Source organism: Haplochromis burtoni, unplaced genomic scaffold (genome assembly GCF_018398535.1).
Source record: "Haplochromis burtoni strain Fernald_Lab_line unplaced genomic scaffold, NCSU_Asbu1 Contig_270, whole genome shotgun sequence".
NCBI lineage: Eukaryota > Metazoa > Chordata > Actinopteri > Cichliformes > Cichlidae > Haplochromis > Haplochromis burtoni.
The window spans coordinates 287,361-303,007 of NW_024582631.1; the positions used below are offsets into that span (position 1 = coordinate 287,361).

A 15,647-nucleotide genomic window follows, 5' to 3' on the forward strand; every position below is an offset into this window, starting at 1 on the left:
GGACAGACACACAACAAAATGTGCTGATGAGTCGGTTATTAGTCAGCCCACAAGGACTGGGTGGAATAAGATTGCCGGTCTGTGGAGGAGGATTTTGTGTCGTGGTGCAACAAGTTCTACATTCTGTCCAATCTTGCAGAAAGTAAGGACACGAGTACTGATTCCACTCAGCTGTCTTCTGCGAAGCAGCTGAAACAGTCACTATACTTAGGCCTTGGTGTTGGAAGGAATTGTTTAAGATCACCAAGGTTTCTCAAACAGCAACCCTTCATTCTTTTATCCTTCAACGGTTTGACGTGTACTTCTTTACAGGGACAGCCAAGACCAGACTGTTTTTTAGCATAATAAAAGGCAGTAGGTAGGGTCAGTCAAGGACACTTAGAACAAGTAGGTCCATAAATTAACCATGAAAGTCTTTCCTTCAGATTCATTCTCGAGAGAAGCTGGGAGGGGGTAGGGGTGTCATTTTCAGGATGAGCACGAACATTTTAAACATTTTCATATACATTTACCTCCTGACCTCTAAGTCTAGGAGGTTTCACATGTGCCAGATTTGTGTTTTAAAATGGTTTTATTGCCGTTGCTTCTGTTGCCATCGCCACTGTTTTTAATAATTTGTTATGGTCTTGCAGTTTTCTGTGATTATCCCAGATGTACGACTTGTTTCGGTGTATTAAACCCTTGTATTTCCCTTTGGACTCAGAAGGTTTAATTTGATTTGAAGTATCTCAACACTTGTTGTCCCTTAAGAGAAAATCTCATCAAACACTGCTGAGTGGCCGGGATCCTTCTGTTTGAGGGTCCTTGATATGGACAGCAAAAACTAACTTAAGAGCTGTGTCTCTTTGAAGAGCATGATACACTTTAAAATGGTTATGTTGCTGTTTAACAAGCATCCTGTATTGTCTCATCAAGTCTAGCTGTGTCCTGCAGGGCCATGTGGTGGTTGAAGATTTTTGTGATAGAGCAAAATAAATAATGCTATCAGTTGGTAACAGATTACAAACAACATGAAAAACCTTCCTGGTTTCCCAGTGAAAACCCAGTTTGCAAACCAGTAAGCCAGAAGAAGAAAATTAGAGATACCCCTACACAAAACACAAGACATCTCAAAAACCAGATGACGCAGAAGGATTTTTTACGCCTAAAGGTCACATTAAATGTTTCCAAAACTCCTGTATTTCCTGTTGCTCCACCTGGCAAGCTTCCTCTTTTTGTGCAACACTTATAAAGTATACAATAATAAAGTAGGATTACTCCCTTAAAAAAACAAAAAATGTTTTTTAGACAGTTGACAGTTTAGACAATGCCCATTTAGACAGTTACCAATTTTGCTCACTGAAATTTCTACATGGCAGCTACTATTAGCCCTTACACTCCCTGACTACTTTTCTAGATAAACCCATACCTGATCATCCAATCACGGGGCAGCAACTCAGTCTATTTAAGTATATAGACGTGTTCAGAGGAGAATGGCCTGCTCCATACTCATAGGGGGGAAACAGCAATTGAGATAACCACTCATTACAACTAAGGTATGCAGAAGAGCATCTTTTCTGAATCTCTGCATAATAACATGCTGAACCTCGAAGCAGATGAGCTACAGCAGCAGAAGACCACAGTGGATGGGACTCCTGTCAGCTAAGAACAGGAAATTGAGGTTACAGTTACTGTAGGAGCTCAACAAAGTTGGACGAAAGCAAATTTGAAAAATATTACCTGGTCTGATAATTATAAAATTTATGCTGCAAGATTTGGACAGTAAGGTCAGAATTTGGCAATCACAACATTCAGGTGCCTGCATGTTGTGATTGCCTACACTGTCGTCAGATCTTAATCCAGTGGAGCACCATTGGTTGTGTAGGAACCTGAGATTTATATAATGTATTTGCAGCCATAAAATCTGCAATAACTGCCTGATGCTGTCATATCAGTATGGATCCCACTCTGTGAGGAATGTTTCCAGCAGCTTGTTGAATCTGTGTCATGAAAACGTAGCACAGTTCTAAAGCCAAAATGTGGTCCAGTAGGGTCCTAACACGTGTAACAGATGGTGAGGGTAGCTAACTAGTCAAGCTAACTCTCAGTATTAACCGTCTTTTTTTCTACAACTTGATGAATTTATTGTTCTATGAAAATAGACTTGAAACAAAAGTAAAAGCCCCTTAGAATTAATGGAAACATTTGCTCTTTTAGTGCACTGAAGAACAAGGAAATTAGGGCTAACAATCTGACCTTATATTTTCTGTCTTTTTCAACCTAACATTACTTCATTTTATTCTGTGCACATACACAAAAGACTCTTGTTACACAGGTTTAAAGTATATGTTCTGCAAATTTAGTTAGGCTTTAAAATATTCATTTGCTCCAGGTTTCTTGCTCCAGGTGTTTAGCTCAATTCCATTTTTCAATTTAATTCCATTTCATTTATATAGCCCCAAATAACCACAGTCACCTCAAGGTCCTTTGTATTGTAAACTAATGTAAGGTTCTCCTTCCAGTGAGACCTACTGGAACCATTAAAATTCATTCCTTGCAGTTCTGCTCATAGGGTTTTGTAAAAGTAAATGAAAACAAATGGCCATGCAGTTTGTTTAAATGTTCAGTTTTGCTCCTATAATGAGAAACCTTATTTTCCTAGCTAAAGTTGTTCGAATGATATCATGCATTTAAAATGTTCAGTGAGATTTCTTTGTTTTCTTTTTTTTTGTATTATGACTTTGCAGAAAAGAAAATCTGAGACTTCTTATAGGTGTTCAGCGTAGCCAGTGGGAGATTTTAAACATTTGTGCTAACAGAAAGAAATCCTCATTAAGAGATTAAGTGCAGTTACTGTTTAAAACTACAGTCTCTCATGCTGCTTTTCTTGACAACCTTACAAAGTTTTTCCTTCTGCCGCAGCTCCTTCCCTCTGCTCGCTGTCAAACTCTCCTCCTCCCGCTGTTTAACATTTCCGCTTTTATTCACTGACTCACTCGTGTTTCCATTCGTCCTTCTCGCAGTGTTTTTCTTCGCTATCCGCAATTAATCCCCTTTTTAAACAGCGTTTAACTCTTCTTTGTGAATACCAACTGAGTGGCTTTCTGGTTTTTTTTGGGAGGGGTTGCATTCAACAAGCTGATTTTTGTTAAAAATAATGTTTAGGACCATTGTGCTCAACTAATGACACTACACAAAGACTAATTAGCTCTAAGGAGGTATACCTAAACTTTGCCATTATTATACATTAGTGTGAGATTTTTTTGGGGTGAATGAAAAAAGCAATATGCTTCATATTGCTTGAACAAATTGTGTGAACATATACTGTGTGTGTATGACAGACAACCTTGTCTTTGAGTGTAATGGATGAGACGCTATTGTCTCTAACAAGTACCCAGGGACCCACCCAAGACAGCCCTATTTACCCAGCTCTGCACAGGGGATTGAGAGAGCTATTTTTAGTCTGCAGATTCATTTATTCTCGCTCTCCATACCTCGCTCTTTGGCCTTCTCTCTTTCAGCGATCTGTCTGGTATTCATTCATTCTGCGTCTCTGCCTCTCTGTCTTCATATCTTTCCATTTTTCTCCAGGACCTTTCTTCTCTGGTGTGGCTATCAACTACTCTGACGTGGTGGAGTTAGCGGAGAAGAGACATATTCAATGTCATCCAACAGATGCTTAACTCAGGTTTTTTTTTTTTTTACTCAAGTCAGTGACACTGGGTGAGATTGGGCAATGATAAAGAGGAAGTGCCCCCCACATCACAAAATAAATAGGATAAGGCAGGATTTGAGGCATTTCGATTGATATGACATTGATAGCGATTGATACCAGGTACCTGTGTTTTTCACTGCAATGCAGTGCTGTGCAAGAGATCAAATAATCATAATATTAATTAAAAAAAAACCTCTTGCTTCCTTAAATCAAAAGTTTTGATAACAAACCTCATGCAGATCATCTGAATAATAAAAAGAAAGAAGTCTCATTAATGCACTTCCTGTGCCTCAGATGAATGCACTGATACATGTATGTGACAGAAGTGTGATTAAAATGACAAAAATTAAAAAGAATAAAAGACAGACAGGTGAATCTTTCTAGGGATGCATCGTTAGATAACACCAGGGGATGTACCAGTGCTGAAAAAAATAAAAGCAATTACAATGAGCACTGACAGGACACCTTCTCTGAACCCATGTGGAATGACATCTCATTCAGCGAGGGAGTTTGCATTACATATTCTTACTGAAATTGTGCTGATATTCAGGTGTTTGCTGGATCGAATGGCCGCAGGCTAATGAACTCACAAAATACGTCATCACCTCACAGACCGGTGACTATGAGCATTGCTGGGATATCCAAACAAAGTGTAATTAACTGCACGAAGCATGGCCGAAGAAAAAGAAGCAAACGCGTTTCAGCCCGTGGCCTTTATCAGTGTCACTCTGCTGCTGGGAGGTAAATACACATAAATGTCTAACAGTTTCCTGGCAGCACTGGTGCAGTGAGCCAGAGAACAACACTGACATTTCAGAGGCTAAAGCTACAATATGTAACCTTTTTACTGGCGTGTAGTGTTTTCTTTTGGTGTTAAGATGGTTAATTCAGTGTCGAGCAACAAAGCGTGCTTGTGTGTCTGACACACTGGTTTATTGCACATCTTTTATCTTAGAAGTCAGAGTTCTCGTCACTACCTCTGGCTTCAGCATATTAAATGGCACAGTTACAGTCAGTCAGAAGACGTTTTGGTTGTTTTTTTTTCCAGGGTAGCAGACTTATGGCGGCATATTAAACACAATTTTCCTTGACAGGACGATCATAATTTCCCAGGGTGAGAGTCAGCAGCCTTCGAGAGGGCAAGACCTTCACTGGCATGTGTTTAATCTGATGTTTGGGTTAAATGCAGAAATAATTAGGAGAGAGAACCAAAGAGTCAAGTTAAAAAGGAGAAAGATGAGCAGAAGCCAAGGAGAGTCTTGGAGAATGAAGACCATAGCTTGATAAAAGCTTTGAAAGAGTATCTCTGAAAGCATAGGTGGTATAAATGGAAGATGGCTGAAAGCTCTTACAGATTAATTTCACTTCAAGGTTGACATTTTTTCTCTATCATCCACTTCATATATACCCTGTTCTTTAATGTGTGAAAACTACAATAAAATATTTGCTTAAAAAAGTTGTATATTATAGTTACCAACCACTTTGTTAGATAAACCTGTTCAACTGCACATTAATGTATGTACAGTCGGCAAGGTCTGTCATCTCGGTTGTGGGCAAAAGACCTGCAACTGACAAATAAAGGCTATCTCATCTCTCATCTCATTAATGCAAATCAGCAAATCACTTGACAGAAACACAGTGCATTGTAGACATATTCAGAGAGAAATAGTCTGCTTCAAACTGATACAAAGGCAACAGTAAATCAAATAGCTACTCTTTACAAGACCATGGCGATGCCATTCCTGTCACCTACGAGCAGAAAACTGAGGCTACAATTACACTAAGAGCTCAAGAAAGTTGGAGAACAGCAGATTAGAAAAGGGTTACCTGGTTTGATGAATCACAATTTATGCCCTATCCACATAAACCATCTCTATCGTTTACACAAAATGATCTAAAAGGAGAAAATATCCAGTGGGCAATGAAAGTGCCTTGCTGATATCAGAGGTCAGAGGACAATGGCTAGACTGTTGACTGTACTCAAACAATGGTTACACCCAGTGTACGCAGAAGAGCTTTTTTGAATGTACAACATATCAAACCTACAGCTGCAGAAGGCCACACCCGGTGCCACTCCTGTCACCCAAGAACAGAAAACTAAGGCTACAATTCGCACAGACACATTAAAGTTGGAGAATAATAATAAAACATTGCTTGGTCTAATGACTCATAATTTCTGCTGGGATGTTCAGATGGTAGGGCCAGAATTTGGCATATACAGCATGAAAGCATGGATCCATCCTTCTTTGTACGACCGGTTCAGGCTGGTGGTGGATCTGATTGTGTGAGGGATATTTACCTGACACACTTTGGACCTGTTAGTACTAACTGAACATTGTTTAAATTCCACAGCCTATCTGGGTATTGTTGATGACCATACCAGATCATCTTTTTATAACCACAGTGTACCCATCATCTGATGGCTGCTTCCAACAGTATGATGCACAATGTCACAAAGCTGAAATCATGTCAAACTGGTTTCTTGAACATTACAATGAGTTCTCTTTACTAAAATAACCCGCAGAGCCACCAGATCTCAGTTCAATAGATCACCTTTGGGATGTGGTTGACTGGGAGATTTGCATAAAGGATGGATCTCAAAAGAATCTTTCCAGCACTATGAAGAGTTAAGGCACCTATGAAGGCCAAACAGATCCAACCCTATACCAGCAAGGTGTACCCAATAAATTGGCTGGTGTATGTAAACTGTCACTATGGTTTAGTCTATGAAATGCAAAGGCAACTGTCTCTACTTTTACAGCAAACTGTCTTTCCTTTAGAGCCAGAGAGCTTCCAGCTTGTGTGTTTGAATATTTTAGTGCCGTTGGGTGAGAGTTCCAGTCTGTCACAAAAACAAGTTGTGAGGGTGATAATGACAGAGTGCATCTTCAGGTGTGTGTTTGCTCTTAAAACAGGGTCTGGAGAGTGTCACACATACACATAGAGGCACACGCGAACACCGAATCCATTTACTTTCTTGTACTCTATCAGCAGAACGGCTAAATGAAAAGGTTATTTACTTCCGCTGCTCCCTCCAGTGCACCAACTCTGTAGATGAAGGAGCCATTATTTTTGAACAAATTTATCTGTTGATTTAGAAATGCAGCAGCGTTTCTTTTTTTGGGATACAAGACATGCCGCTCCCTCCTCCCCCTCCTTTCACCCCCCTCTCGCTATCTGTCTCCCCCTCTTATTGATAATGAGAGTGTTTCAGGTTGTCTGGCTGGACGGTCTAATCTCCTGCCGGCTGCCAAATTTGTATCTATTCATGTCGCAGTAAGACAGAGAGGGCGAGGCATGATGTTCCCGCAGGAAGCAGCCGGTGACTTGGGCTGCAGTTGCCTCATAATTACTTCTCTCCTGACCTCTACACATATCCGTGCATATCTGGGATGCCTGAAGTCTTCATGGCAAACAGCTGACTAAGCCGTGCATCCATTTCTTAAATCTATATGTGGAGTAGACTTTTGGGACAGCTAATATGGGAAACTAGATTAAACACACAATGGAAAACGTAAGAGTTTTCATCCATACATGCACCCTTTTTCAAGGCTACACTTAGCTTGTTTGCAAATCTAAATTCTAGGCTCCATTCATAAAATACCATCATGGCTTCTTTAGGATCCATTCATGACTTCCTTACTTAACTACAGAGTATATGAGTCAAAAGGAATCACGTTGTCTGTATGTCACCTGTCAATATCAGCCAACACAAGTACTGATCAGGGCTGGAGCTGCCAGGTCTAATATGTGACATTGCAGCAGATTGTGCTGTGTGATGTAATTCTTTATTACAGGGTTAGGCCTACTCCAATATACATGGTTGATGGATTCTTGTGTACCCTGCCCCCCCCCCCCCCCCCCCCCCCCCTCTATAATCAACCATCTTTCTTCTTTTTTTGTGTCCAATTACAGTTGTATTAACCCCATTACACGAACCATCAGTCATGTAATTGTCCAATCAGCACGAAGATCAGGCTCCTTATCAGGTTTCCTAACAAATATTAAGACCAACTGGAAACAGTACAGATTCACGAGCCCTTGGGAGAGGGCTCCATACTAGAGACCTGCACTTCACCCTCTTCCCGGTCATTCTGTGTCTGTCCGCTGTTCTTTATTTTTATCATCTCAGCTCTCTCCATCGTCCTGATTTCCTCTTTTCATTTCCTTATCTCCTTACTAGGATCAGTCAGTCATGTAAAGATGTTGTCCCCCCTTTTTTTTTGTTCCCCAAACACTCTTTTGTGTCCTGGATAGCTCTCCCGTTGACCTGCTTTCCAAATCTAATCTCGAGGGTTTAATCAATAACGGAGATGTATTAAAGCCTTTTTTCTTTTATGGGCCTTTCATTCAGCCTCTGTCACAAACACACACACATGCACACACACACACACACATGCACGCGTCACTGACATCGTCATTAGATAAACATGATGACTGTGTAGATGTAATTACTGTTGAATTAGCCATAATTAGCACCAGCTAAATCCAAGAAGGATTATAGGCACGCACTGCTGTACAAGAATGGTACAGCTTGTACTAGTTTTGATGTAAATGTAGAGCACAGCATGTCCTATTTTTCTTTGCGAGTTTACAACCTCTTAATCTTAGCTCCAGGTGACAGAGGGCCGAGTTAAGTTACAGTGCACCTAATTCATCCAACAATCACCTTTTTTTTGTTTTGCAGTTTAAACAACCACTTTATTGTTGTGGATAGATGAATGGCTATTTCACATGTGACTATCCAGTTCTTGGAAGAGTACCCAGACCTCACAGACCCACACAGCTGTTCCTCCCCAGCAGTATTAAAAGAATCTAACAGTGTGGCAGTCACTGCCCATTTGCTCACTCAGAAATGAATGCTGCACATTATCCATGCTAGCTCCGAGTCAGAGGAATGAATGCAATTTGACCCTGTGATCTCACCTATAACAGCCTGTGTGCTTACTTGATGATGTTGTTTCCCTTTCCTTAAACGTTTATCCAAGTGATAGGCAGGAACCTGTCCTAGCTGATACAGGGTGAAAGGTGAGATACACCAAAGCAGGTCAGCGGTCTTTCACAAGGCTAAAGAGACCACACACTGTCACACTGCCGATTTAGAACCGCCAGTTAATCCAACATGTATATTTTAGACGGTGCGAGGAAGAAGCACAGCTGCACATGCAAACCTATGCAAAGAAAATTCACATTCTAAGCAATACTGCTTGCAAAGCCTTGTGAGCTACCTAACAGGCCCGCATTTTGTTTTTTTAACCACACTGTAGTTTTTACTCTTTCTTTTTCTTACCAGACAATTATTCAGGTATTTAGTTTTTCTTTGACCACAGTTCTTGTTAATTAAAAAAGTGCCTATTCCCAGAATTCTCATCTTGTGTTTATCTTTGCATCTGAGTCACAAAGTTGAATACACAGCAATATTTCCAAAACCTACCAGGGCCTTTAAAAAGTGCCCTAGTTTCTGAAGGAATAACTAGAAATCTCAAAGATTCTTCTTTCAGATTTCCATCCATTGCTTGATAAAGATTACAAGATTATATGTTAAATAAAAGTTTCAGTTTTACTGTCTTCCTCATGACAAAGTCAGAGGCTCCGGAGCAGACTTGACAGCTGATAACTGGTGCCAATGCATAATGCTTCCTTTTCTTATATATCTCCATTTTTATCATTTTGTAATTTCTTCCAGTGCCACTGGAGTCTGTGGCAGCCCACAGAACTGTATAAAAAGCCACATTGACTGGGGACTATGAGGACCTCAGTTCTTTTCACCAGGCTTTATATCTGTCTCTTGGACCGAATGTTAAACTTTTATATTTGTTGAATCAAGTCAAGTTCAAAGACTCCAAATATCAGTTTTAAATTGTACGTATCATCTGGCATATTAGGCTAGGAAGGGGAATTCTCATACCTAGCCTTATCATTTTATTAACGCATTCACTTTCTCAGGCAAGAAGTGAACTCATATCTTCGAAACTCTTTAACATATCTAAATATAGTTTTATAGGAGCCGCAAATAATGACCACTAGAGGGCAGTGCACTGATCAAGAACCAGCTCCCAGTTGAAGGAGACAGACAACCTCTCTACTTTTAAGATTAAGCCTAAACCTTTGAGAGGTGAGTGAAGAAGACACACTCAGTGCATCATGGGAAGTGCCAGGAGCCTATGCCTAGTGTAACTAAAGGAGGATTCATGGTCACTCGATCCAGCCCTAACAATATGCTCTCGCGTCCAGTGCCGCCTCCTCTCCCCCTGCCTCCATGCACACATGATTCCTTCTCATATTTCCTTCTCTGAGCCACTAGTGTTAACATACATAATCCACCTTAATTTAATTAACTTTAATTGGCTCTAATGAACTTAAACAGAAAGGGAGATCAAAGACAAGGTTCACCCGTTCGCAGTGAGTGCAGATAGGAGGTGTTGTCATAACAACACGATACATATCTACCACTGGAGGAAATTACTAAATGATACCTCCTTGATGGGCACTTTGTGGTCGCAGTCTGACCCTCACTTTGATGATTTGTCAGAAAGCCAACGTTCCTAAAAATAACAAGCAAGCTATTATGTGGTGAGATGTAATTTTAATGTATTATCCAGACTTTCATTCACAAACTCTGACCTTCACACCTCTATTGCTGGTATTAGGTCTAGCTTATAGGGTGGAGCTCTCCTCTAAGGAGTCTGCTGAACAACTGTGTGTTATTCTGTTTTCATAGAGGCTGATTTTAATAGCGCCTTCCTAGAGTATGACACGCCACATTTTCATCCAAACTTTCTATTCACACGTTGTCCCACGCACAGATATTCTCTATGACCTTCCTAATTTTTTTCTTTGCTTCCTTCTTTCTGCTGTCCCAATGCGTCCTCTCCCTTCCTGGGCGGTAGCTATCTGATGTGATGCAATCACAGTTTTATTGCCTCAAAGACACAGCCCAGGCTGCAAGGACACATCTTTCCCTGCTTTTCTTGCAGACACAAATTCCCTCCATCCCTGCGCACAGGTGTAAATGTAAGGGACAGAAAGATAGGTGCCACTGTGCTGTAGAGACACACAGCGGGGGTTTACACAGAGACCTTAGTCTGGACAAGCTTTTCCTTTTCACAGGTCAGTGGGGAAAAAAGGCAACAGTGTCTTTCCCTGCTCTAGGGTAAAGAGAACAAAGAGAGAGAACAATGAACAATGTCTAAGAAAATGATGGGTGTTTTTTTTTCAGTCCTTATAAACTCCTCCAGTCTGTATTTCCTTACGACTGACATTCACACGATAGCTCCATCTAACGAACAAAAGGGAGGGGGCATAGTCATTTCACGTTAAAAAAAAAAAGCTAGACATATGCATTTATTGTGTTCCATTGTCTTTTTTGGACTCTAATCTCTCTCCAGAGGAAGTAGAGGTAGAAATCGAACTGTGTGGAAAGCGGCTATGCTCACCGCTACACCACCAACTCGATCTTGATCTTAAATTCAACATGAGAGATGTTCATCTCAAACCGTCACGACTGAAGCTGCTGCTAATCCTCCAGCTGTCCATCAGTGACAGCTCAGTCTTGAACGTCTGGGATCATTAATGTGTGCTCGTGTGATACACAGAAACACATGAATCATCACGAAGTCTTCCAGCCCCAGATGACTTTTTTTTTCAGGTTCTGTGTGACAGAGAACTTTGAAATATTGCGTATTTCAAACAGTTTAGCTTGAAAATTGTTTATTACTACTATTATATCATGGTGGACGGTGTTTAAACAGCAGAAACACCTTTAAATGTGTTCCAGAAAAACAAAAAAGATTTAGTATTTATTCTTCGTTTTTTCTTCTTCTCTCCAGGAAACAGGAGCTGCTGAACATCTCCAACGTCCCTTTGGGAGAATGTCCCCCATCACCACCCCGCACTGCACCGCCCAGCATGAAGGTATGAGCAGCTAGACACACCTACGCATGTTTGCTAATGGTGGGATATGATATTTGTCTACATGTGTTAAATCAGCTGACTGTGATTGTTCTCAGTGTGAAATCCCTTTAACAAGCATGCAATTCAGAGACAGTGACAAACACCACTGTCACAAAAGTTCAAGAGAACATATTTGTGGACGTAAATAAAGCATGGTGTTAGTTCGGGCAGGCCAAAGCCAAGCGAAGCTACAATCCCGGCAAATCAGCTGATCTCAGTGCCAGTCCCCATCAGCTCATGGCTCAGCTGATTCTGGCTCTCTCTTGCAAATTATTGCAGATGAAAATAGCAGTTTTCCTACCGTTGTCCTGGCTAAATGTCAGGCGAATACAGGCTATTATGCTTTTACAACATCTGCTATCTATGCCACAAATTAAAACCTATAATTTTTTAAAGATTCAAATCAGGTTCATTATTTATATCTATTATTATATATTATATCTATTATTGCTCTCAGAGAACACAAACATGCTGATGTCATTGTGTAAACTCAGTCGCATGCCTATTTTGCTGTGACGGTTCCTCCAGGCGTGGAGTACTGTAATCCTTCTTTTTCCAATGTCTGCTTGCCATTAAAAAAAGGGATTACGTCTGGAGGCAAGCAGAATAAGAGCCTGAGATACAATGAATGCTCATCTGTGCCGCTAAATCTTGGCTTTATATTTTGTCTCGAAATTTTACAGGAAAGTGAAGGATGCGTTCTACAAGACATCCAGTAAAAGGAAATGTCTATTCATTTGAGTGTGCACTTTACCTTGGCTCCTGTTACCTTGACTGGCACTTGGAAATTTCCGTATATGACAGCACGAAGCGGTTTTCGAGGACCTGATCTCACTTTTCTTCCATGCTTGTCATTGTTTTGAGCTTCCTTTTGCAGATAAAACGTTTTGTTGTTAAAAATGAATTGTGATGTAAATTGAATCATGGTCTACTACAGTGGGACCCCATTTAACCCATTCTCAGACCGAATGCATCCTAACCAGGAAGAATTGTCTTCAAACTGTGAACCAAAGTGAAAAACAAAAATATGAGAACGTAGCTAAACTACAGATCTTGTAGATGATCATCTTCCTCAGGTGCTGTTACACTGACTCATGTGGTGTGAGGTATGATGTTGTCAGACACTCTCTCTGCACTACTCTCACACTAAAGCTGAAGATCTTTCTTTCTTTTTCCTTCAGCATGACAAAAAGAAAGAATACATTCTGTATGGAGGGAGATTAGCATGGTGAGGAAGTAGCTGATGGCTCCTGGTCAGGATAGTAACCTCAAAGCAAGCCATCATTACTGAGTCCTCTGAATGGGAGTTTGTCCACGGTGAGAGAGGAACGATTGAACTGAATTATGCTCTCAGAGGAATCATATGTGAGAGAAATTATGGAAGAAATATAACTCAAGACAGAAGGCATCAATTACCTTCTTGATGTGTGGCTGATTTCTTGTAATTATCAAACAGCAGCCTCCAATTTTGCTGTGAGCTAGAGTGGCCTAATGGCGAGATACTCATCATCAGTCACACACATCAGGCAGTGAACGTATGAAACATATAATTTCTTATAATTGCAGTTTACGGCAAATCCATGCCTTTTGTGTAGAAACATTTGTCTCCTTTCTCAGATCGCAAAGCACATGTTGATAAAATCTGTTTTGTCAGCACCGTGTCGGCGCTAATCCTGCTTTTATCCATTTTTGTTTTTTAATTGTTAGATAGGTGCTCTCGTAAGAAGCTCTTTACGTGGTTAGGAAAAGCGTTTAAGGTTATAGGCGTCAGAGGACAGCTCACGAGCAAACGTGTTAAGGCAGCAGCGGCGGGAAAACTGTGTTTGCTCAAGTGATGCGTTTAAGTGCAAATCGGAGGTACTTCTGGTTTGTTGAGTATTTCCATTTCTGCTGCTTTACAGTCAAAAGCCACTCACAAGCTTATATAACGTGTGTGATGTGAGTATTTTGAAATTCAGATCCAAAATGCTGAATGTTATAAACAAATAACCCCTTCTTGATCATCTGTAAATATAATATTATTCTGACATACATGCACACCAGCCACTTCATTAGGTAAACCTTGCCATTCTTTTTGACTTCTGAACTCCCTTAAACCGTGGAGGCACAGATTCAACGGTGTGCTGCACATCCGTGAAGTGAATCTCCCATTAAACCACATCCCAAAGCTGCTCTGGTGGATTGAGATTCGGTGACTGTCTAGGTCGTTTGAGAACAGTGAACTCCTTGTTTTAGTTTTGTGACATGTTCTCTTATCCTGCTTGGAGCAGCCATCAAAACATGGGCACACTGTGGTCAGCAACAATGCTCAGACAGGCTGTTGTGTTTAAACCATGCTGGAGCTAAGGAGACCAGAGTATGCCAAGGAACAAGTGGTTATCTGAGTTTTTCTTGCTTTCCTATCAGCTGAAAGCAGTCGGACCCATTCTGCTCTGAACTCTGAGGTTAACGAGGCATTTTCATCCAGAGAACCACCGCTCACTTGGCATTTTCTCTTTTTTCATACCATTCTCTGTAAACCCCAGAGATGGTTGTGTGGGAAAATCCCAGCAGATCAGCATTTTCTGAAATACCCAGATCAGCCTGTCTGGCACCAACAACCATTACCTTTCTTTCTCCGTCTGATGCTCAGTTTGAACTTAAGCAGGCCATTTTGACCACAAATACATGCCTAAGTGCATGTGGTTGCTGCCATCTCGTTGGCCGATTAGATATTTGCTATAACAAGACAAAACGTTCTCACTCCCAAAGCGTAACATATTACCCTATGTGACAAATAGCCGGGAAGTTACGCTTTCGGCCACCCAACACATTCCTATGTTACGCATTCGGAAACAGGAGGAATCATGAGAACCATTTGGACTGAATCTACACATGTACATTTATTTAGTTTCTCCTCATGAATTGCTTTGCAAAACACTATCTAACACGATTAAGGTTGTGGTAAAGGTTAGGGTTAGGGTTAGGACTGGAATACACTGCTGGAGCGTGTGTTACTGCCGGGAGCGTCATTCTATTGGATTCCATCCACAATCAGGCGCATATCATAGGGACACGGCAGGTTACCTTTCGCCCCTGGGACGCCTCGGGATGTGACAAATCGTCGGCATGTTACGCGTCGGGAATGAGAATGCTCTGAACAAGAAGTTGAACAGGTATACCTAACAAAGTGGCCCATGATCAATTTATAAGTTAGCATACTAAGTAGTTATGTATTTGGTGGTTTAACTCTAATTTATCCACACCATTGTACAGCAGTAGACTGGCTTAGGGAGTGTATGCTAAAACAGAGACTGTATAGTTTGTGCCTGGAATTTCTTCCTTACAGGTGATCTAATGTTTGTATTTGTACAATACTTTATTCAGGTACTTCCTTTTGTGACATTAATAATGTGTATGGATGCTGATAGTCAACAGTCTTCAAAGAGAGCAACACCAAACTTGGCAATACCTTGGATGACTTACAGTGTGTGTGTGTGTATGTACTTGTTTAGGCATCTTTGAGAGGACAGAAAATTGGCATGTCACTATACTTGTGAGGACCAAGAGTCTCTTAAGGACAAAATGCCTGTCCATACAAGTTTTAAGGCATTTTTGAGGCTCAAAATAAGGTTTTAGTGTCAGATTTACAATTGTGTTATTGTTAGGTTTAGGCTATGGGTTAGGGTTAGGCATTCATTTTTGATGGTTAGGGTAAGGCTAAGTGTGTGTGTGTGTGTGTGTGTGTGTGTGTGTGTGTGTGTGTGTGTGTGTGTGTGTGTGTGTGTGTGTCAGACACATAAACAAGGGCATGACCTGTTTTGCTTTGACAAACAATTCAGTTTGCTGCCTTACTTGATTTTCCTGTTTAAGCTTTAGTGGCCATGTTTGAAGGCAAAACAGACATTATAAATGTGTGGGAGAGGGAAGAGCTCTTCTAAAATGTAGAAGGAAGGGTAAGAATAAGAGGAAGGCAGGGACACTTAAAGACTCAAATGTTTTGGCTGCCCTTCTCAAGGTA

General features: G+C 40.8%; 1 protein-coding gene across 8 annotated transcripts in view; it reads left to right on the forward strand.

Moving 5' to 3' along the window:
• The window catches only part of rap1gap2a (RAP1 GTPase activating protein 2a), a 96,975-nt gene that overhangs the window by 64,128 nt on the left and 17,200 nt on the right, over positions 1-15,647 (forward strand). For 6 of the 8 annotated variants that reach the window (XM_042227597.1, XM_014339167.2, XM_014339169.2 and 3 more), the window contains one exon: positions 11,524-11,608. In XM_042227597.1, the coding sequence (XP_042083531.1) occupies positions 11,524-11,608 (85 nt within the window). The other 2 variants (XM_014339173.2, XM_014339175.2) reach the window with 1 other exon arrangement.